The sequence below is a fragment of the Nipponia nippon genome, unplaced genomic scaffold (genome assembly GCF_047370975.1).
Source record: "Nipponia nippon isolate SJK-2023a ecotype South Korea unplaced genomic scaffold, ASM4737097v1 scaffold_3, whole genome shotgun sequence".
In the NCBI taxonomy this organism is placed as follows: domain Eukaryota; kingdom Metazoa; phylum Chordata; class Aves; order Pelecaniformes; family Threskiornithidae; genus Nipponia; species Nipponia nippon.
Genome location: NW_028262347.1, coordinates 42,434,880 through 42,458,684, shown reverse-complemented (window position 1 = coordinate 42,458,684; position 23,805 = coordinate 42,434,880). Strand labels below are relative to the sequence as shown.

General features: G+C 45.2%; 2 protein-coding genes across 3 annotated transcripts; one reads left to right on the top strand and one right to left on the bottom strand.

The window, feature by feature from the left end:
• Window positions 1-2,952: 2,952 nt before the first annotated feature.
• KRR1 (KRR1 small subunit processome component) lies at window positions 2,953-9,117 on the top strand. Of its 2 annotated transcripts, none has more exons than XM_087766862.1 (10): window positions 2,953-3,082; window positions 3,648-3,826; window positions 4,343-4,477; window positions 4,705-4,830; window positions 4,927-5,010; window positions 5,650-5,706; window positions 6,204-6,374; window positions 6,544-6,621; window positions 6,743-6,836; window positions 8,470-9,117. In XM_087766862.1, exons 1-10 carry the CDS (start codon window positions 2,998-3,000, stop codon window positions 8,610-8,612), a joined length of 1,152 nt encoding a protein of 383 aa, XP_087622988.1. In that variant the 5' UTR covers window positions 2,953-2,997; the 3' UTR covers window positions 8,613-9,117. The 2 variants fall into 2 exon arrangements, with proteins under 2 accessions (XP_087622988.1, XP_087622989.1); XM_087766863.1 differs by having other exon boundaries at window positions 2,960-3,082; window positions 3,651-3,826.
• A 382-nt stretch (window positions 9,118-9,499) lies between these two features.
• LOC104010987 (glioma pathogenesis-related protein 1) lies at window positions 9,500-22,850 on the bottom strand. The gene is made up of 6 exons (XM_009463184.2): window positions 22,568-22,850; window positions 19,386-19,631; window positions 16,702-16,811; window positions 14,942-15,024; window positions 13,739-13,765; window positions 9,500-13,654 (listed from the first exon to the last, which is right to left on the bottom strand). Exons 1-6 carry the CDS (start codon window positions 22,745-22,747, stop codon window positions 13,503-13,505), a joined length of 798 nt encoding a protein of 265 aa, XP_009461459.1. The 5' UTR covers window positions 22,748-22,850; the 3' UTR covers window positions 9,500-13,502.
• Window positions 22,851-23,805: the final 955 nt, after the last annotated feature.

Here is a 23,805-nt window from a genome sequence, read left to right as displayed (position 1 = left end):
TGCTCATAACCACAGATTGCTGCCACAAAGATCCTCTGCCTCACCCACTGCCTTGGCCATGCCGCCTCCCCCTCTGTGCCTCTCCCTTGGGCTCTCTGTTCTCCCTCACCGCAGCCTGTAATTTGCCTTTGCGCTCTCACCACTCCATGGTCTGCTGCCTCTCTACCTCTCCCCTCTCATCCCTGGTCAGGAAGCTGATTCCCACTACTGAGTGCTGCCAGCACGCCCCTTCCACAGCCCACTCCTGGGATTCTTTGGTGGGTTGCATCCTACGCATAGGATATAAATAAGTGCTGAACCTATTTAATTATCCTCCTTGAAACTCTTCCTAAATCTGCTTTGCTGCGCTTCCACAACACCTGGCCAGTTTTCAGGCGAGACATGCACTGTGCACTTCATGCGCTGCCTCCCCAAGGAAACGCCTCCCTGGGCCACCCAGCCTTGCCTTCGCATCGACCTCACAGTACTCATCTTGAGTGCTGTGTGCAGTTTTGGGTGCCACAGTATAAAAAGGATACGAAGCTACTGGAGAGTGTCCAGAGGAGAGCCACGAAGATGGTGAACGGTTTAGAGGGGAAGCCGTATGAGGAGCGGCTGAAGTCACTTGGTCTGTTCAGCCTGGAGAAGAGGAGACCGAGGGGAGACCTCATCGCAGTCTACAGCTTCCTCACAGGGGGAAGAGGAGGGGCAGGCGCTGATCTCTTCTCCCTGACGACCAATGATAGAACCCAAGGGAACGGCAGGAAGATATGCCAGGGGAGGTTTAGGTTGGACATTAGGAAAAGGTTCTTCACCCAGAGGGTGGTGGAGCACTGGAACAGGCTCCCCAGGGAGGCAGTCACGGTGCCAAGCCTGACAATATTTAAGAGGCATTTGGACAATGCCCTCAGACATACGGCGTGAATTTTGGGGTTGTCCTATGGAGGGACAGGAGTTGGACCCGATGATCCTTGTGGGTCCCTTCCAACTCAGGACATTCTATGATTCCATGACCTGGTGTCTACGTCTGGGCTGGGCCCTCACCCCACGCTCGCAGGCTGTGCAGCGCAGAGGGGCACCAACCCAGCAAGCAGCCCCAGGAGATTTCTGTGCCCAAGAACTGAGAGAAGCAAATTTGCCTTCCTATGCTCGCTCAGGGGCACTGCACCTTTCTGTCAACGGCATACGGCATCCAGAGCCCAGCGCCCGGCGAGTCAGGAGCAGGACCCCAGCCTCCCCACGCAAGGCAGGGCTGCGCAGGCAGCGGCGAGCAGGTTCCCCATTGCCTCCATCTCTCCCCATCTCCTCCATCTCTCCCCATCTCCTCCCTCCAGCAGACAGCACAGGGTGGACGGCAGCTCGGCTTGGGATGCCCCGCTTCGCGCAGCGGTCACTGCCATCTAGCGGGACCGGGGATGGATAACCAACCACCCCGAAGGGCAGGAGGGGCCCTCCAGCACCCCGCTTTTTTTCCCCCCTTTTCCCTTCCCGCTTTTTTTCCCCCCTTTTACCCTCAGAGCAGAAGGTGAATACTCGATGTGCCTTTTCGGAGCAGAGGCGGGGCGCCCCGCCAAGCCCCTCGCAGCCCTGCGGAGGGACACTCCGCCCTTCGCAGGCCCGCGAGCGCTCCCGCGGCAGCCTCCCCATTTGAAGGACGTGGTCAGACAGAAAGTTTTAAACTAAATGGCTAAAAACATGCAACAACTCAACAACAAACTTGCAGGGAGAAGGGATCTCGGTGTCCTGCTTGTTGCGGGAGATGAGGCTGGTGGAGGGCTGGGAGATGGAGCAGGCTAGGAATGACAGCAGCCAGGTTCAAAGAAAAGTTTTTGGGGGTCAAAACTGATTTTTTAATTAATATTTTATTTATGTGTAGATCAGATGATAGCAGTATCTTTCTCATCATGATGGTAAACGCTGCAGAGTGCAGGCTCTTATGAACAGGTCTGATGAACACCTGCCAAGGACAACGCCGTCCTGCCGCAGAGACACAGGTGTTCTTGCTCTTGAAAGGCCTCTTCCAGTTCTTCACTCCATTGGCTTTTAACGGTCCCCATAAAAGAGAGTGAAGGAGGCACATTCCTGCTTTCTTACTGAAGAAAATGCTCAGTTACAGGTACAGAAAAGGCGAGGGAGGAGGATGCAGAACATCCCCCAAAGAACCTTAAATTATGTTATACAACTGAATAATTAGGTCTCATCAGGAACATGTTTTCTCTAGTTATAAGCGCTGAAGTACTTCAAGTATTTATCAATGTACTTCAGTTTACATTTTGATGATGATGGCTCTTTTTTCCTTTGCGTTACACAATCGTGATAGAAAATTCAAAGCTGAAGAGCGTGACTGGAAAAGCTGTTTCGCATGAAAGAGAAGGAAAGACGACACTTGGCGTATGCATCTCACTTCAACCACAGCGTTATTGGAGCCCGTGCCTGTAGTCAGAGTAGAGGCATGGAGCCCAAAAGGGGCTGCAGAGCCCCCGGGGGGAAGCGAGCGAGGTCCCCAGCAGCATAACCACCCACCAGCCCCGTGTCGGCTGGCGAGGGACCACGCTGCATTCACAGCAGCCACCGTCGCCCAGGTGCAGACACTCCTCGAGGTAAAGGAACCCTGATGGGGAGCCGTGGGAATCTTTTGTGTTCCCAGGCAGCAAGGAGATGTTTTGATCTGAGAGGCGGCCTGCAACACCTGACGCCTCAGTGCATTCACCCGCACCGCAGAGGCCGGCACTGCCCCTCGCTGGGAGGCAGAGCAGCCACCCCCGCCTGTTCGTGCCGCTCCTATTTTCACTTTTTTGCTCCCAGGGAAGGACAACCCAGTTGGGAAACGCGTATTGTTCTGAATACAAGCGATAAAGCCGCTCTCAAAGCCCTAGCAGCCACCGCTCAGCCGCCCGCTCCCCTCAGGCCCTCCGCCCGCCCGCACTACCGCTCCCGGCGTGCACCGCGCCCCGGCCCCGCCCCTTCCGGCGCTCGGCACTTCCGGCGCCGGTGAGCGGTGGCGGCGCGCGGGCAGCCATGGCGGATTCCGCCGAGGCGGCCGAGGCCCAGGCGAAGCCAAAAGAAAAACAAAAAAACAAAAACAAAAAGAAAGCGGCGACAGGTGGGGGCGGGGTGAGGGTCCGCGCGGGGCTGGCAGCCGGCTCGCCGGGCAGCCCTCGGGCTGAGGGTCCTCTCGTGGCCTTGCTGCCCATCCCGGCGCCGGCGGTCCCTCCGGTTCCCTAAAGCAACCGGGGGCTGAGGAGTTTGGCCGCGATTTCGTGTAAGCGGAGAGGCAGCGCGGGGAGGGCAGGCCGCTTCCCGGCCTGCGGCGCTGGGGTGGGATAGAGGCGGCTGCCGGCTGCGGGGCGGCCTGTTGTGGTGCGGCCCTCCTCACAGCGCTCTGGTTGCTCGCCTCAGCGCGTTGTGTCTTGTTCCTGTGTTGTATCCCTTCCACGACGCATATCTCAGTCGTGGATTTTATTTATTTTTTTTTAAATAAATAGCTTAAAGGAGTAACTTTTTTAAGGTCAGAAGAGATGAAAAACCCGTTCAGCAGAGTGTTAAATGAAACATTGTGTCCCTGCTCTCAGTTATTGTATCTTTTGTAGTTAAACGGGGAGAAGTAATAGTCACTGATGAAAGAGGAGGAAAAAACAACTTTTTTTTTTTTTTTAAAATACCCATAGCAGTTGATGAATCTGAACTTCTCACTGTACCAGATGGATGGAAAGAGCCAGCCTTTACAAGAGAAGATAATCCCAAAGGCCTGCTGGAAGAAAGCAGTTTTGCAACGTTATTCCCTAAGTACAGAGAAGCGTACTTGAAAGAGTGCTGGCCACTCGTCCAGAAAGCCTTGGGTGAACACGTATGCATGCTTACTAATCGTGATACTATGTGTTGTCTTTTGGAAGATACAGGGGTCGCTTAAGCTTATAAATCAGTGCAAGTTGCTTTTCTGATACCGTATTTCTATATATTTCTACTGTGCTTGCATTTAAAATTGGTAGTGTCATTTTTTTTTTTTATTACATTGAAATCAGTGAAGGTCTCTGTAGCCAGACTTGCAGTTCTTTACAGATGTTGTCAGCAAAGCTCTTTGCAGCAGCAAGTGTCTCCTCATCCAGACGCTGACAACTTTGTTGTGCCTGAATTCAAGGAGATGAGGGAAGTGGTGTTCCAGGCCTTGTGACACACATATTCCGTCTTTTTTGTGTGTGTGTCTGTGCGCGAGTTCCCTAAAGCTGAAAGTCACGTTAGGAAATTTGGAAAATGCATCTGCATTCAGTATGTAGTGTTCTGTTTGCTAACTTCTTACTGCCAAAGATGAATTTTGAGGCTCTTATTTAGAGATTGATTCGCTATTTCTTTTTAAATATTGTAGTATGTGAATGCAACACTGGATCTAATTGAAGGAAGCATGACTGTCACTACCACTAAGAAGACTTTTGATCCATATGCAATCATCAGGGCTAGAGATTTAATAAAACTTCTCGCAAGAAGTGTTCCATTTGAACAGGTCTGTAGTAAATCCTGGAAGTTTGTATCAAATTCTACCATAATACTTATAAAAAAAAGCACGTTTTTAAAATGTGGGATTTTCAAGTGAGTCAAGGGTAATAAAATATTTATATAAACTAAATATATCTGAAAGTGAAGTGAGAAGAATATACTGCAGTATTTTCTTGACTCTTCTGAATAATATGTTTGTGTTCAGATGATATTGCCTGCTGCTTTTCTTTTTAGGCAGTTCGTATCCTTCAGGATGATGTTGCATGTGATATCATTAAAATAGGCTCTCTGGTGAGGAAGAGAGACACTTTTATAAAAAGAAGAGGACGACTTCTTGGGCCAAAAGGATCTACTCTGAAGGTATTTCCAATAGGTGTAGTAACCAGAAAATTCTTAGACCCAAGTTTTTGTCAGGTCTTCAGTTTACGCTTACTTCATTTCTTTTTTTTTGTGTAGGCCCTGGAACTGTTAACAAACTGTTATATTATGGTGCAAGGCAACACTGTTTCAGCTCTTGGACCCTTTAGTGGACTAAAAGAGGTAAGGGGAGGCAGATGAGCAGTTTGTGTAGTATATTTCTGCGCCCAGCTCGAGGGCAGACAAGAGGCAAAATCTGGCAACCTGAAGAGTATCTCACTGACTTTTCAGCTGTGTGTTAGTAGGCTACATTTACATGAATGTCCATAATCTTAGCGTCTTAGCTGCTCAATTTTGTTTAGACTCTGAGATCTTTCTGTGTTGGAAGTAAAAAGTATTTGTGAAATACTGTTGGGTTTTTTTAGCAAGAATTTTTGTAGTTTGGGGTAAGAGGTGTAAGAGTGAAAATACTGCAGAGTTAAGGATGTATGACCTTAAGGAACATCTAATATGTTTTTAGTAACTATGTAGGAGAAGAATGCTTGTTAAAAGCAAGGGTTTCTCATGACACCATAAAATCCATGGTAACATGAAAGTAATGTTTGTGGGGCATGCTGGAGCGTATTAGAAATGTGACAATGTTATTGATATTTCTGAAGTGCTGTGCCATCCACTTAGCCATGTGTGTTAGCTTTTTAAATCTACCTACTTTGGGGAGCAGGGACAGGGAGAGGAAGCATGATTTATATACCTGGTATTTTAATTGATTATAATATGAAATACTTGCTGAGTTTTCTGTTCTTTTTTTTTAATTAAATACAGGTTAGAAAAGTTGTTCTGGACACAATGAAGAATATACATCCCATATATAACATTAAGGTTAGCATGGTCCACTGTGTATCTTTATTTACAAGAAAGTACTATTTCTTCTCAGAGAGCTGTATGTTATTAATTTACATGTTTCTGTGTGATAATCTATTTTTGAGAATTTCTGTAGTGTGTTTCTTTAAAAAAAACCTTTGATATCCTCCATTTTACCAGGATACATTGCCATAATATCATTAACAGTATCTGAGAAAATGTCGAAGCAAAAGTGTGTCTAAACTTTCCTCTCTTTGATTTTTTGCTTGGTACTTGCTCATTTAAACTGAGGCACCTTCTCCAGTGCATTCTGTCCCAATTTTGAGACATGTCTATCTTTCTGATTCTGCTGTTTGTAATTAAACCCCTCTGCTCTTACTGAAGTGAGAGATGGAAGGTTCGCATGTAGCATATTCACTGTTAGAAAGTTTAGTAAAATTTGTAGTTTGGAGCTCTTGGCTACTGCTGTAATACTATTTTTTTAACTTTTTTGTGACATTCTAAAACTACTGAAGACTTTGATGATTAAAAGGGAATTATCAAAAGATCCTGAACTGAGGTCACAAAGTTGGGAAAGATTTTTGCCTAAGTTCAAGCGGAAGAACTTGAAAAAACGCAAGGAGCCAAAGAAGAAAAATACTAAGAAGGAGTACACACCGTTCCCACCGCCACAGCCAGAAAGCCAGGTCAGCTGAAACTGTATTTTGTTATGCAGGAATATAGCATGACTTGAAATCTTGTTCTTGCTAACAAGAGGTTGGGAGGCCTTTTCTGTCAAGTTCTGATTGCCTGATACTATACATCTGGCTTATGCTGCATAATTATCTAAAGCTTCTTGGTACTTGTCTTACGCAGATTGATAAAGAATTGGCAAGTGGTGAATACTTCTTGAAAGAAAGACAGAAGAAACGAAAGCGAGAGGAAGAGATAAAGGTAAAGTTGTTCTAACCCACTGTTCAGTTAAAAAACATTTGACTGCTGACTTGGATTTTTTTTTTTTTTGTCCCTTGTGCCCTGCTCTACTGATACTTGACCTTTTTATTGGTAACTGTAGGCAAAGCAAGCAGATGCAGTCAAGAAAAGACAAGAAGAAAGAAATAAAGCTTTTATCCCACCAAAGGAAAAGCCAGTTGTGAAAACAAAGAAAGGTAAGCATTTATTTTTTCATGCTCTAAAACGTTTCGCTGTTGATTCCTAGGCTGAGTGATTTTGCAGAGGTACAGCTGCAGGAAATAAGAAGGGCCATGCAAAAAAAATCCTAATGGTTAAATCCATGCCTGGAGTTGCCAGGGACAGTAGAAAGATCATGCAGCCCATAATTCTGTACCTATAAAATGACAATTCTCTGTAGAATATTTTCCTGATGCAGATACTAGGACAGCCATCTCAATTGGTTATTCTGGCTACATCAATTTTTGGCTTTCAGGCTGGTAGTGAAGCTGCCATAACTTTTTCACTCGAATGGCTTTTCTGTTAAGAAAAAGAAGCCCAAAAGCAATACTTGGAAACTTATGCCACAAGTAGATATTGGTATAAGGTAGGATAAATAGCTTTTCTAAAAGTTAAAGTGAAACCACACTATATGCAGGGTAAGAACTTGTGTTCTCAGATGATCTGTTTTTTATGCACTAGAGAAACAAGTCTTCTGTTTTCTTGGATTCATTGATTATACTACATATTCATTCATTGCATTAGATGTACTATGTACATTTTGTATTAGATATACTGCCTACATATTATTGCACTATATACTGCACAGTTTCTTATGAACTGAAAAGTTCATGTTTCTCAAAGTGTATGTGTTCTGCAGCATTGATACAGTACTTCTTTTGTGATGGCAGTAAATTTTCAATAATCCCGCTATTGACTGTACTATATCTCAAATACTGCGCTTTTCTAGCTGCTGTGTGTTTTGACCTGAAATCCTTCAGTCTTCCAAGAATAAATGACAGGAATAGTTTGTATGTAGAGAAGAAATGAGATCCAAAGAGGACAGCTGGTACCCACTGTTACACGTTGGAATTAACTGTGTGAGACAGGAGAGTTAGATCCAAACTCATGCCCAAAAGAGAAAACACCATCACCTAGATGAACATAAAAGTAGGTTATTCATGTTGCTCAGTGTTAAGTGTTTAACTTAAGTAGTCTGGCACTCCTTGTAGAAGTCTTTTACAAAGGTCTTAATGCAGGGGTGAAAGATCTGTGTTATGCTCCCCCAGCCCACCCTTCCCCATCCTGTTTCCAACAGCGGCTGTTAATGGATGGCCAGGGAGAGAGTGTAAGGATGAGACAGATGTGTTTGGGATCTTACCACCTTAGGTAGTTGCAGAAAGACAAAATACCAGGAAAGCTTCTCCGGGTATATGAACTCAATAATTAATTTCTTCTCCTCTTATATGAGACCAAGCATGCCAATAGGCCTATGTCTAAGAAAGTGCGTATGTATTAATTTCGGAGGAGTACATCTGTGGTCTGAGGAGTGGGTGATAATAGTTTGTATGTGTGCGGAGTGTGGCATCTGTGTTCAAATGCAGTTGTGTAGGATTTTTTTATATGAATGTTCTCCTTTGAATTCTGCTGAAAGAGGTTTGTGGATAATACTAGTTTCAAAAAAAATTATTATTAGAATAGTTTATAAAATCATTAGTGAACATAAAATGAGTCCTAACCAATGCCACAGGATGCAGCTTACTGCATTTACATATGAAGTCATCTTGTAGACTGTTAAAATTTAGAAAAAATAAAATTCATGTCTGTTGTCTTTGTGTTTTTACTATGTAGCCTCCACTGAGAAAAAAATTGATATTGAAGCCATCAAAGAAAAGGTAAAGAATGCAAAGAAGAAGAAATTAGGAGCACTTCCTGTGGAAGAAGTCAAGTTAAAAATGGCAGCAGATGAAAAGAAAAAAAAGAAAAAGAAGTAATTCACCACCTGAGATGCTCACTTTTCTCCCACATTAATGAACATTTTCACACTTGGAAGATTTGAGACTTCTTGCTGTCAGTATAATGTGGACAAGAAAAGAGTAGGTAGAAAGAGCGTTCTCTGTTCATAAGTACGCTTTAATTAGTGGACCCAAAGCAGCTGTCCAAAATTGCCAAGGTTGGTGAAGAAAATCTGTGCTGCTGTGTTGTTTGAGAAAGTAAGAGAGTATATTTGGATAATATCCGTCTGCCTAAAGGGAAGGTTTCAGAATAGAAACATTTAGGAGTTTGATGCAGGGTGTTAAACTTTAGGGTCAGAGAACTCAGTGGAGTTTAAGGTAATTCTTGTGTGAAAGACTAGCAGACTATATGCAGCCTCAGTTATGGTGATAACTTGTGCAAAACAGGCAAGATTTATTACTATACTATGCTTTTGTTTCTGTAAAAGCTGATTACTTTTGTGTGTCTTGTCTCGGTGTTAATAAACTATTTTAATACATTGTTCTTAAATCCTTTAATTAGTCATCTACTGCACGACCTACGTGGTGTTTTCGAGGAAACAAGCTCACAGCTTCATGTGAGAATTAGACAAACCATAATCTTAATTGAATGCCATTCATAAACTGTCATTTATTAGCATTATCCTGGAGGTTGTTAGACAGAATGTGGCACAAAGCAAGTGTCTTTCCACATGGAATGTACTGCAGGGAAAGTTTAAAGTCTTGTTACCTTTCTTTAAATATATTCTTAATTTATTTCTTGCTTGCAAGAAAGTCTAAGAAATTGTGTTCCTCTGTTTTTTTCTATTTTCTTTTTTTTCCCTTTTTTCTTCTTTACTTTTTCCGGTTTTTTTCTTTTTTTTTTTTTTTTTTGTAGGCCCTTACCCTTTTTTAAAGGAAGTCTAGAGGTTTTTAGTTTCCTGAACATGGAAATAAAGTTCACTGGAAGAGCAGATGTTGTTTATTTCATACAACTGAGATGGAAGAAGCAAACGTAATGATTAGGAGGTGGTAGAGCCACACCAATTTCATGATTGTGTTGGAGTGTTTTTGCCAGGGTTTGGAATTTTGATCACCTGTGCATGCAGTGGAAATGATTATGCTAGAACATTGCAACTCGCTGCTTTTAGGTTAGTGATCTTTTATTTGAAACTAGTAAGTGAAAACACAGCCATTTTCTTTTTTGCATATATAAGAATTTAGAATATATGGGCTTAAATAGCCAGTACATGCGCGTTGAGAAATAGCTAAGATGCTTCCCCTTCAGGGTAGGGGACGACATTAGCCTTAGTGTGCCTTTCAGGTATGTGATCACTTCTTGGCACTAAATTGTTAAGGCAAAAACACTCTTAATCCTTTTAGGGACTGCATTGTTCACAAATCAATGAGGAAAATGCTACCTCAACAGATACTTCACTGAGAATATGATCTATAAGTCACAAACACCCATCTTAAAAACTAGTGAGCTGGTGCGTTTAGTGATACTAGCAGTATGAAAAGCTTTCTAGAAACACCAACTGATGTTCAGCAGCTGGCGGTGTACAGGGGTGACCTAAGTTCAGTGCCAGTCAGGTAGTTCAGACCTCTCATACAGCGAAAGGACTAATTTCAACAGGGGGCCCTGCAATACTTGAGTTTAAATGCCTGTTCTCACAGTGTGATCCCGTGAGTGAGTGCTTCAACAGAAGAGTCTGCAGAGCTAGAAGCCAGTAAGGAGGAGTCCGACTGTAGCCAGGAAAGGAGTATGATGGTATTAGGGGAGGGAGAGTCCTTGGTTCTAAGCTAGACTGGATGAGGGCCCTTTCACTGCAGAGGACTGGCACAGGTGTTCCCCTGTTTGTTATTTAAAAAGTTAAAATCCAGTGTAGGGCTGGTTGCTCTAGGTGGGCCTTGCAGGCTTGCATTTCATTTCAGGAACCTGATCTAGCTGAAAGCACCCTACAAAAAAGTGTTTTCCGGCTGTATCACCTAACTACCTGCTTGCCTTAGTTGTAGTGCAGGAAAACATAGCTCAGTTTGCTGGCAGCCTGGCCTTAAATTATGTGTATTTCCATTGTGCTTTTTTAATTTAGGACCCACAGCTGAGGCATCTACATAGCTTTTGCAGCAAAGCCCTATCCACAGTAAAACTCAACAGACTTCAGGGAATCTTGTCCTGCGGTTACGGAGTGAAAAGCCTTCGCGTTGTGTTTAATCTTTTTAAGTTGTTATGGTTGACAAGTCTCAAGGATTGTTGGTTGGACATTTATTTGCTTAAACTAGAAAATCAAGAAAGCCTACTCATATTCCTGTAGGCAAGTTAAACCAAAGGATTTGTCTGCTTAGAGTCCATATCTCAATGGTAACTGGCTGCATGGGCTCACTGTTGGTGCTTTTTGCACCTGTTTTTTCAGAATATGGCTATGTAGTTCTAACGCTTGTATAAAAAGTAAAGAATAGAAAACAAAGTGGATTTGGAAGGGTGAAAGAGTTTTTTTGGTATTTTCAGAGCAGCTTGAACTATTGCAAATTATTTCCTTAAACTGATTTTAGAGTTTATAGACTTGCAAAAAAGTAGCCAAAACCTGTATTTATATATCACTGTTTTGCATTTATCATATGGTGTTCACGGGCATATGATGTAAGATAAAAGTGGACAACTCAAAGTGGTTTGATCATCAGGAGTTAAATATCTGGATTTTTGGATGTCCTTAAAATGAGATGCAGTACTTGTTTAGCTTTGACTTTTTGACTTTCAGGCTTTTTTTGTTTGAAAGATACCATGTTATAAAGTTTAGGGTATTTTTTTTGCCTAAGCCCCAGTGATTTACAGAGTTTTTAATGAAGCTTTTTCTATGGTATTTCTTTAGAGCTGCTGAAGTATATAGTTAAATGACAGTGCTGTGAATGTTCTGAACTTTAAGGGCTCTGTGTTCTGTTTACTCTCCTGGAGACCAAGCGCAGATTAAACTAAGCAGGGGAGAATTCCTCCTGAGCTCATTTTTGCTCCCTGGACACAGTGGCGTATGCTCTTCCCTCTCCTGCGTTTCTCTTTGCAGTAGTAGGATCTGCTGGCGCGTGGCTTCAGCGGGGCAGATGCTGTGCCAGGCTCCGTGCTGGTGTGGGAGCCCTGTGCGAGAGAGCGCACACAGAGTAAGTCCTGCTGCCCGCGTGCCGCTTGCTGTCCTGTTTTCAGGTGGGACTTTGCAGTACATGAAGCCTGAGGCTTTAGTCTTGCACAAAAGAGAGTGGCAAAAAGACAAGTGAGGAGGAAAATAGCTGCTCTTTTTAACAGATAGGCCCATGGCCTTGCTTTTGCAATGGGGATTATTTTTTTGAGCACTCTAATCTGCCTAATGGGAAGACAGAACTGAGCTTGGCTCTCTCACAAGTAGACCAGCATAGGTACTGGGACCCTGGTCACTGGGGTGTGGAAAAGAAACTGCTCATCTCCTGTCTGCGAGTGATGTCTTGGCTACAGAGGCTCTGGTATATATCAAGGGCAAAATTCAGAATTTTATCCCCAGCCATATTTGCATTTTGAAAAATGATTTATTTGGGGAATGCTGTGATGCTAAGATGATTCTAGTGCAAGCAGTTAACTACCTGGAAGAGTAACGTGAGAAACTTTGGGTCCCAGTTCCAGTGTTTTCAGTTAAGAACTACTCCAGCAGTGGGGTTGAGAGTGGGTATGCAGAAACACTGCCGGGTACTGCAGAGACGAAGAGAGACCGCAGAAACGAAGTGACGAGGGGAACTTCCCAGCTTCCTTTACAGCAGTGCGTGTCTGTGCTCTGCAGGGGGGCATGGTGCAGAGGCATCTAAACCCGCCTCCGAATAGATACAGATCGCTACGGTCCAGCTGTGTGCTTGTGCGGCTCTGCTCCTTCCAGCCTCCGCTCGAGCTGAGCCACTGCGGTCGGTAGACGAGATGCCCAGCTGCACCCAGCAGCTGCCCCCGCTGCTTTCTGCCTACTCCAGATGTGCGGCTTCCAGGAGACTCATCCCGTGGCAGCTGTTGAGCCAAAGGCATAACTACAGGCACAGCATGATTTTATTTGGAAGTTTATGCCATCTTTCCCAGCATTGTGTTTCTCAGCATTGTGCAGGTTGGAGCCAAATGTGGGGGGGTTTTGTGCTCCAACAGTTAAGCTTTAGGTCATGTTGCAAATACATGATTGCCGTACATGGGAAGCAGGAAATGATTTATTGTTTGAAATAGCAGTCAAACCCCCTCTGCTCAGAAAAAAAAGACAAAAAAAACCAGGAAAGATTGCAGTGATATATAATCATGTGTAACCACAGGTGAAACTATGTCTTGGCACAGATGATGCGTGTTTAAAAACAAATTCTAAGCAAAGAGAAGTACCAGTGGCACCACTGTGAGACTTGGAAATGCACTGCCTGCCCCAGGGTGCAAATGCCAGAGCTCACATGGGTCCAAAAATTATTAGGAAAACATTTAAATGAAAAACCTCTCCAGGCTTCTCTGCATCTTGCTGGAAGAGTGTCCAAGGAAAGAGCACAATAGGAACGAGAGAGGGGCCTGGGGCCTGGGGTGGGCTTGGGGGCTGGTCACCCTCCAGCCCTTCCTAAGAAAGTGTTTTGGGCAGCTGCCTGCACCTCAGTGCGTTGCCTGGGGAGCGTGCTCCCGTACCCACTAGATCCTGCTCACACTGCTCCACTTTGAAAAAATACATGGGTAATTTAAAACCAGTTACTGGCTCTGAGCAATGCGAAAGCTGCTCGTCAGCTCTCCTAGCTGCTGCCTGCAACGAAGACGGTATTTCTGTGCTTCTAAATCACCTGTGGATGCAAACAATGTCTCTACTGATCTTTGTGCTGCCAGTAACTTATGTGCAGGGAAGGGATGAGTTGACCTAAGCGCTCCCATGGTCTTCTGCATGTGTGTCACTCACTGGCGGGTGCTATAGACCAGTATTTTGGTAGGAACCAGGTGGCCAGAATTGTCAGTATAAGGAGTAATGGCCTTAAAGCAATAACAGTGATGCAGTACTCGTCACATGCAGGTCTGTCCCAGTCTGGATACCACCTGGAATCACCTATGAACAAAACAAATTACTTATTTTCAAGTATAACTGCATGAAGGGCAAGAAATGGAAGCAGTAAATTCTGGTGGTACTTACTAATGACTTTGTCACGCTCTGCATTTTCTGGGGAGACAAAAGAAGTGAACGTCAGCAGACTTACACATTATAAACAATTTGAGTCTAAGCAAAAGGGAATGAAATGTGAGCCTCACGATGGGCTCACAAATGTAGCTATGGGAGCTGTGTTTCTTTCTAGGAAGAAGCAAAGACCCAAAGACCCGCTGACTTTGGGAGAGCCCTGCAGCGACTCTCGGGGCTTTGCTGAGGAGTGCTTGATCACACCCTGTGGACTTCTGCCGCCGCCAGTGGCTGGCATAGAGAGGACTCACTCCCCCCAGTGCGTTTCACAAGATCCCTTTGGGTCTTGCCCCACGCCTTGCATTTAAGGTCCTCAGCCTGTAACTAACGTTAAACAGTCCTGTGAGTCAGGGAATCCCTCTCCTTCCTGCAGCGCTGGTGTTTTAACACCACCTGCCTGCTCCATTTGTTTGCTGGGGAAAAGTGTGACCGTACCCTCAGCTCCCTCAGCACCCCAGGCAGATGTCCACAGCACAGAGCCTTGTCCTTCTTACGGGAATTGCAGAAGGTCTTCTCTCCACCTGACTCTGTCCAGCCATCGCAAAGCCAAGGGCAGGTGAATCGGGTGGGCTGCCAAGGGCTCGGGCTGAGCACCACGTCCTTGTGAAGGCCTCTCACACCTGCACGTGTGCTTGTTGGCCTGGCTCCCTCCCAGTGCTTAGGGGAAAGCAGATGGCCTGGCTGACGTTCAGTGGAGTGAGCAGCTTTGGCAGTGCCGTGGCAGCGCTCCCCCCAGCAGCGGCACAGCAGGGCAAGGCTCACTCGGACCTGCACCAGCTCAAGCTGCAGCTCATGCACCAGGTAATAACCTGGAGCCCCCGGGAGGGGATGTGTATCCCCTCTGTGCTTCCCATTTCTGCAAGCAGTAACTTCTGGTGGAGGTAATAACACCTTAAATTGCAGACACTGCATGTCCCGTATCATACCCTCCAGCATCTGAAGAGCAGATCCCATCCTGTCACTTCCTGGGGCAGAAAACAGGCTCTTTCCACCCTCCTCCCCTCTCTTTGGGCATCACTGCTCACTTGGCTTCTGACTGCAGTTTTTCAGCCTATGTTTAGGAACAGGAGAGCGCTGTGCCTGCCTCCTGCCTTTATCTTTTGTGTGCTCTTTCCATTTCTACGTGTGCTTGGGGAGGAGGGCTGGTTGTCTTGTACTTACGACACAGCTGGCTGGCACACTGCTCGCCATTGCAGTCGCTGCACGCTGCTCCTGTTTTGTATGGGTGCCTGGGGTAATTCCCACTGCAAAGGAAAGTAACGCTGCTCTCAAACCGCCTGGGCTCTTGGCTCTTGGCTCGGTATTACCCACCCACCTCTGATACTGCACCAAATGCAGCTCAGTGCTTCTGCTTTGCTTGGAGCATGGACAAAGCAAGATTTACTGCGTGCCTCAAACTGCCCATAAACACACTGAGAGGGATTTTATATGCATGCAATCTCCGCAATGCTAAACTTTGCGGTAAAACCTCATTACTTTCAGCAAGGTGAGGCTTTCATTGCTTGGTCTAAGCTGAAGAAAATCCTTTGGAGTATATTCACTTTAGGAATTGAAATTGTGCATGCATCTTGCTTTGGCCCTTGGCAGAGTTGAAAACAGTTAAAGATTAGATAAATAAAGAACTTAAGTTGCTGCTTCTCAAAAGCAACAGCTGGACATGACATTACCCCACTTCTTAGTATGCAACAGCCTGTTTGCAGTGTCCTCACCCAGCAGGGAAGGGCCCAGCTTTAAAGCCCTCTCTAGAGCCCCTTGCCTCCCCAGAGAGCACCCTGCCTGCTCTGCTGGGTGCTGTCGAGGGTTGAGGGCACCCCTCCTCTTCCCTGTGGGATCCCTGCCGACACAGGGCAAGCAATCCAGCATGATTTCAGTCCTCTGCATGATACAGATATTGGCTAAGGGGCAGGAGGAAGGCTTGGCTTGGCATGTTTTTGGGAGATCCAGGCGTGCGGCTGGAGGGACAGAGAGCACCTCCTGGCAGCGCTGGGGGCCTGCTTGCCTGTGCACTGGGTTTCTGCACCATCTAGCATGGTTGGGTGCATAGCAAGTGCTGAGAAGGGAAAGGAGAGGCTGCCCTGGGTGATCAGTGGCTTTTGGTTCAAGAACCAGCAGAGGCAATGGTCCCTCAGCCCGTTTGGGAGTGGGGCTTCTGCGGAGAGTGGTTTTGTTGCTTTGGTACAGCAGCAGCTGTGTCATTTCAAGGTATCTGGTCAAGGTACATATTCTTAAAGGATGAAGCATGGACAACAGGAATGCCAAACTTGTTTGAGTTCATGGGCTGGCATGGCCTTGGCCCAACATGGTATGCACGTAAAGCATTTAAAGCTGTATGTAAACTGTAGTGGCATTAATTAGCTGGGGAAGGGTAAAGCCCCATCCATCCTAAATGCAACAAATATCCTAGTGACAATGCAGATGAAGGACCTCCAGATAAACTTTTGCCTTGAGGAGCCCCAGCCTCATGAGCAGCCCTCAGCCCCAAACTCTCATGCTAAAGCTAAGACTGCAGCTGCAAGCATTGCACACTTTAATATTTACCCAAACCATTGACCTAGAGGCTTAATTCTGCAGGCACATGTAAATATTTTCAGGCTTTGGGCTTGCACCTTGCCAGCCGCCTGGGGCCATCTTGGCACTCAGGAGCAAGGGATTAGTTTTCAAATGATCACTTTAGTATTTTCATTTCAGTATCTTAAAATTTACGCTTTCTACCAGTGCCGCTGCTTTTTGGCTACAATACATAGCCTTCATCTAGCCAAAAAAAGCTGGTTGGACAGAGGTGTACCTCCTTCTCTATTTTGGGGACCATTTCCTCCCACAAAACAGATGAATGGATGGACTGATATAATAAAGCTGCACGTTGTGAGAGAGAAGGGGCAGGACCCCAAACCCTGTGAAATATCTGTAATGAAAAACCTTACGCTGGCCCGTAGTTGCAGACGAAGTGTGCTGCATTGGTTATGGGGGAGTACGCCACCGTGGGACAGAAATGGACAGCACAGCCAACCTTGTAGCTTGTAGCCCAAACAACCTGCAAAGACAGAGCGGTCCACCAGTGACAAAGGCTTTGCTTCAGCATCTGAAGCCTTATGGAGAAGACCTGCCCTCCTCTGTTTCATGACAACAAATTGGCTGAGGAGCAGTCCTTGGGCAGGCTTCATGGGGGAAAGCAGCAGTGATGGTTCTCAAAATCATAGTTTATTCTGAAAAATGCCTTATTGTTTTGCACAATTCACCAGGTGTTCATTAAAACAACTGAAAGAAAGACTAACTGGCTGTAACAGGTAGCTTTCCTCTCTTGCAAAGGAGAAGGTGAAGTTCGTCTCCTTTGCTTCATGGCAATCCATTAGCTTTGCTACAGCTCCTACGAGGGCTGATTGCCCCCATACTAAATCCAGAGGGAACGTGTAGGCAAATTGCTGGAAGGCACTGGTGTTACGGGAAGAGCAGGAAGAAAGAGCATGTCCGGGCTGTGGTCCTGCCTTTTAGCATCACAGCCATGACTAAGATAATCTACAGGCAAGAACATTACATCATCTAATGATCCTCTGTCTACTAAAAGCTGTTCAGTTTGATCCAGCATCCTATATCCAGCTCAAAGATTACAGAGCAGCCAAATGCTTCAGTCCTGGAAAAAAAAACCCTGTGACAGAAGCAGAGGGGAGGCGAGAGTACAGTGGTGCCTGAGGGTTGTACAAGAGCAGCGATGGCTGACTACGTGAGAGATGTGGAGAGATGCCGGCAGCACAGGAGATGAAGAAACACAGTCGTGCCTCTGCCGGCTCAAAGGGGAGGCCTGGCCCTTTCTGTTTGTGGCTGTTTGGTGCCTGCTCAGGGAAGAGGACTGTGCTGGCTGTGGCTGGGACAGAGTTAATTTTCTTCACAGTATGGGGCTATGATTTGGATTTGTGCTGGAAACAGTGTTGATAATTCAGGGATGTTTTTGTTACTGCTGAGCAGTGCTTACACAGAGTCAAGGCCTTTTCTGCTTCTCACCCCACCACACCAGCGAGGAGGCTGGGGGGCACAAGAAGCTGGGAAGGGACACAGCTGGGACAGCTGACCCCAACTGACCAAAGGGCTATTCCATACCATATGACGTCATGCTCAGCATATAAAGCTGGGGAAAGAAGAAGGAAGGGGGGGGACATTCAGAGTGATGGTGTTTGTCTTACCAAGTAACCATTATGCGTGAGGGAGCCCTACTTTCCTGGAGATGGCTGAACACCTGCCTGCTGATGGGAAGTAGTGAATGAATTCCTTGTTTTACTTTGCTTGTGCGCACAGCTTTTGCTTTACCTATTGAACTGTCTTTATCTCAACCCATAAGTTTTCTCACTTTTACCCTTCTGATCCTCTCCGCCATTCCACCAGGAGGGAGTGAGCGAGCAGCTGGGTGGTGTTTAGTTGCCGGCTGACTGGGGTTAAACCACCACAAGGACCCACTGCTTGGGCTCCTGAGGGTGTTCTCAGTGCAGTGGCAGAGCAGAGGCTGTTCCCAATGGCATCTATAGACAACTGCATCCCCAAGGACAGTGAAGGACCAAATCACAGGACCGTGCCCATCCTGGGCAGCCACTGGCTGAGGCACACACTGAGGATGTGGTTGTGGTAGCTGTAGTAATTGTACCCAGAGGAAACTCCTTCTCCAGAGCTGGGAAGGAGGAAGAGAAACAAGAGGTTGCCCAAAGGTGCAGACTCAAGGGTGCCTCCCAAAGCTGGGCGGACATGTAGCTTCTAGCTACAGTCACTATCACCGCTGACTCCAAGTGAGAATAATCTTATTTTCTCATTCTTTCCCATGCAACCGTCTGGGCTGCTCCTTTACAAACAATGTGGTAAACAGCACTGCGCCTCAGTGCCAGGTAAGGTGCATTTCACCACAGTTTCCAGATGCTGACACTTGCCATGTCCTTACCAGCAAGGTCAAAAAGCAACACGCTGTCACCTCTCATGGCTCCTGCATCCAAATATTTTCTCCGCAAGCAAGAACCTGTGCATGTCATTCAAATACCCCACCAGCTTCAGCTCATCCCTTCAAGTCCTAAATGCATATGTATATCTCCGCAGAAAGTATTAAATAGCTTCAGGTCAAAATCTAATCCCTAGAGCCACTGTTACAAGCTGTCCTGCTGTCCCATAGCTATGGTTAGTTCTTTGGGAATTGTGGCTGGGAAAAACACGCACGTGATGCTTGCAGAGCTGCAGACACCTCTTTATGTGCCAGTATTTCCCCAGCCCTTGGCATGGCTTGCGGTGCCATGCGGAGGCTGCCTGCCAGAGCTGGGACCTCACCCCACCATGCACTGCAGCCCACAGCCGTTGGCATTGCCTGGTTTTTGGACACTGCTTGGTTAAATCTGACTGCTTGGTGGCTGTCCTGTTTTCCTCCTGGAAACAAAATACAACTGGCATATTTAAAAACAAATGCAGTGACTCTTTTCCTCCCTAAAATGAGGACAGGAGAACATCTTGTGCACACAGACAGAAAATAAGACTACAACACTTGGAAAACAGTTCATTGAATCTTCAACAGAAAGCTAGAGTTTCTGTGTCAAAATGGCAACACTGGTTCATGGTTTAGATGAAGAAACTCAATGCCTACCTGCGTATAGTGGCCACAGACTCCTCTGCAGTTATTGGTGGCATAATTGTAGGCGCTGACCTCTTTGTACCAAGAGGTGATAGCTCCTTGCACAGTAAACATAGAAAGTGATCCAGTCCAGAGGTTTTCTCCAACGGGGGTAAATTTGGGGTGAGCCTGCCCTGGATCTTTCAGGTACGTATTATGTTTAAACAGGCATCTCTTTGCCCAAGCTTTCGCAGTCTTTGCCAAATCTGGATCCCAACTCTGCAAAACAAAGACAACTAAAAATCACTTTGGTGCAGTAATTCAGAGCAACTTTCTGGAAAAGCTAGGTCTCAGTAGCATATATGCTTCATGTTCATTTGGTTTTTGTTTCTGCTGAGACTTACAGAGATACACAGTGAATTGGCTTGTAGGTTCATTTCTGATTTGAATGTAGTCACTCATTAAACTTGAAGAAGTTTTTGGGGTGGTGGGTGATCTTGGCTGACTGGGCTGTTGGACACCAAGAGCTGTACATCAGTCAAATACAGTGTTTGGGGCGCAATGTGCATTTCCAGGCTGTGCCAGCCATGAGAGAATGTTAATTTAATTTAAACAGTGAATTTCCAGGAATTCTGGGGATTAGGGGGTATGCTTACTGTACCAATCAGACTGGAGTGCAGCCTCATGCATTAAGGCTGCTGCTTGCAGGTCAGTTCACAAGTTTAAACTCAGCCCCTTGGTTTGCATCTTTGTGTTTGGTGGCTTCAAATGTTAGTGCTGAATTCATATTTGTGGAATCACTCATTCACCTGCTGTTCAGTCCTACAGAAAGTGGTTATTTAAGCAATTGAGTTAGTTACATAAATGTCTTCTATTTGCCCTGGAGGTGGCGTCTGTTTTTGCTGCGTTTTCTTGTGCACACAACTTGATTGAGCAAATACAGCATTGTACCTCCTGGAAAATGCAGTACCACAAGTACCACGACAATGTACTTTCCTTTTTTTGTGTGAATGCTTAAACTGGCTGACAGTTGAAAAAGCAATGTGCAGAAACTGATAGTTCAGAATGATTTTTAGTTTAACTATAGTTATACTCCTTACTTGCTTATGAAACTGCTTTTATGCTAAAAGATTGGATTAAACTGCATGGGAAAAAATGCACGGGACAGAGAGGTTTGCCTATAGATATCATTGCTGTTTCAGAAAATATTAATTACAATTTTTTTTCCCATGAACTATTTCTCAGATGAGTTGCTTGCTGATTTAGGGAGGGAAAACTGAACGCATGATAAGTGAAAAGTGATGCGAGGCAGCAGTAAGTCAAGGAAGACTGTTGTGAAGCCCTGATGAAGCTGGTGAGACTCTTTCTGCTGGTTGTGAAGAGCCTTGGAACAGACCTAAGCAATGCTTTGGGTGAATGGGAAAGGGCTCACGTTTGTGAGGTAAAAAAAAAGTTAGATCAGCATTCTTATTTTGTAATAAATGTATTACAAATATAGATGGTTGGGCTTTGTTACTTGCAGTTAAAGGAGTTTCTGTCCTGTATTTTCTTTTAAAAACTGTTTTTCCAAAAGGTGGAAATGCCCTGAGTTCATAGTCTTCATTTTTATGTTCCCTGTGAAATAGAGAAGTCATCTTCTTTTCCTCATTTTTGAAGTGCTAAAGGCCATTCAAAAATGAAGAAATATGCTGTTTTCAATTCCAACGTTTTTAATTTCATAATACAATTTATCATGTATTGTACTGCTTTCTCCACGCAAAATTATTCCTGGAAGAGGTCATACTTAAGACTAGGTTTTTTGCAGTATTTTAAAAGAAACTTATAATGATTTAGTTCTCATTTGTAATAATCTTTATTTGTTTGTTTGTTTCTTAAGCCATTTTTTTTTTTCAGATTTCAGTTCTTCTTCAGTTTTTCAAAAGGAAGAATTAGGCACAATTTAAAAAGATGAATACTGCTCTTTTAATACATCATACCAAGATTTTGTTAGTGTAGGGCCAGTAAAGCAACCTAGAAAACAGAATCTGGAGCAATATGTACTGGAAATTCAGGATGCCTAGCTGAAGAAAGCTGAAGTAAAAGACACATCTAGAAGAGAAACTAAATTGTTTCCTGTCAGGCTTGCAACTCAAGCTTGCTTGCTGCTCACTTACCCCTCCCTAATGGCCACTTCTTTTTTGTTGTTTGACAACCAGAAATGGAAAATACGCTTTTTTTTTTTTTTTTTGAACTTTTGGTTGGGGTGTTGCTAATTACAGACATGGTTATGTCCTTTTCTGGTGGTGACCATGCGAGATAGTAAGGAAGAGGAGCAAACAGAAAGAGATCAGAATTAGGACAATCTCTATGGTCCATCTGAGAGATCAGTGGAGATTATCCCAAGAAGAAACACAATATCTCAAGTATTACCCAGTCAAAGCACAAAAGGTGATGGATGTTGCAAGAGACAGCTCCCAAGCTACTGGAATTGAACACCTCACAAATCAGAGATGGGTTTCTCAGCCATAACCCAACCTTTGTGCATACATTTACAGCTTCCTCCTTGCTGGGTTTTCCATCTGAAATGAAGGGTGGCCATTTTTGGGTATATTTTGAATCACGACAGGCTGTCTTTTGCATGGTGGCTGCAGACACTGCCCCCCTGATGTGGCCAGGGAGAAGGCAGCGGGGCACTGCAGCACGGGACATGATGCCTCCGGCACTTGCTCCTGCTGCACTTGTTGCTTTTTGGCTTCCCCTGCAGCCCCAGCACCTAGGAACATCTGCTCTGTTGGCTCAGCCCGTGAGAGCCTTGTAAAGAAATCTCAGAGAAAGCTCTCCAACGTTGTTTGGCAACGGTCTCTGCCCTTGCCAACTCAAGTATGAAAGGTTGTGCTTAAGTCTGCAAATAAATTACACCCTGGGCTGTTGAGCTACGGTGCCTTGGAACGAGGAGGCTTTTCACAGCACAAAACAACAGCATTAGGTTGAGGATTGAAATCTTGGGTTTCAAATGAGGAAATTAAGCCAGGCAAAACTATACACGTACCCAGTCGTATAAAGTCATCTGATAACCAGAGCATTTTTCTCTGCTTTAAAAATAAGTAGCTCTTATGACCCCAGGAGGCTGAGGGTTTTTTCTTTTTTTTGCATTTGGTCACAAAAACAATCTTTGAGAATCGTAAACACCATCACAATGCTACACACTTGCACATAAGTTGTGAAGATCCCCTTACCATGTAGAGCATGTTGCTGGCTGGTGGATTCACTCCAGACCGGAATCTGTTATGGGTTTGCACACATTGCTCAATAAACTTTGGATCTCCAACATCAGGCAATGTCGGTGGTTCATAGGAGTCAGAGGAACAACAGAAGTGCAGTAAAGCCAGCACACAAGCAGAAAATCTGCTTGTCATGATTCTCAGCCTCTGGTCTTCCAGCTTTAAGAGCAGAGTGTTTCAGCTGTACGAGCTTTTAGCTCCACCAGCAGCGTTTTGCTTGGAAAGCTTGTGGGGTGGACTTAGCCATGGTAATTGAATGTGGCGTTGGTCACAGGAAACGAGTCATATTTCAGCAGCGTTGCTATGACAATAAGGAAATTAAGCTACAAGTTCACATCAGAGCTGTGGCAGCTTTGTCTCTCTCTTTTTTTCTTCCTCCTTTAATTGCGGTGGGCAAGCTTCTTCTCTCCTGTCCTTTGGGCTTCTTTGTTTTTCTTTCTTTGGCCCCCACCATCCCATCCATACCAATCACTATGGATTGCAGTAAAGTTTTGGATAAATTTTCTGCTTTTCATGAAAATAGCATTGCTGTTACTCTGAGCAAAAATGCTCTGAGAAATAATTGATTTGAACTATGACTTTTACTACAGTATGAATAGTCACTTTGGTTGTACATCGAGTTATTGGAGGGGTAAGTTTGGCTGAGAACTGCAATTTAAATATGCTGCAGTTATTGATGGGTTTCTCCTGTGATCACACGCTTGTGGTATGTGTTGCAATCAATTTCTCCTCCCAAGCTTTAGCAATGTGTAATTCATTCCCTGCAACCCAAGCCCCCAGCAGAGTCGGGTGCTATGAAGGTCGGTGCTGTCTCGTGCCAGGTGTCCAGCACCCACACTGGGTTTCACAGCCAGGAGTTGGGAGCTGATATCCCATGCATGTTGCCTCGGGTGCCCAACACTCCCTGCTCAAACCCACCACCATCACTACCCTCTTACTCACACTGCCCTTAACTATCACCTGTCCATCAAGCTCAGGCACTTTCCCACAGTCCCAATCTGGAAATCTCTGTGGGAATGAAGTTGGGTTTCTTCCCACTCCAGATTTTGTTTTAGGAATCTGCATCCTTTGAACAGCTGGGTGTAGGTCCCAGTTATCACTTCTGTGCATGCAGTCCTGTAGGTGTTGGGGCTGGTGGCAAGACCATGTTCAGCGTGGTGGTCCGGGGTCACACTGTGAGCCTGCAACAGCAG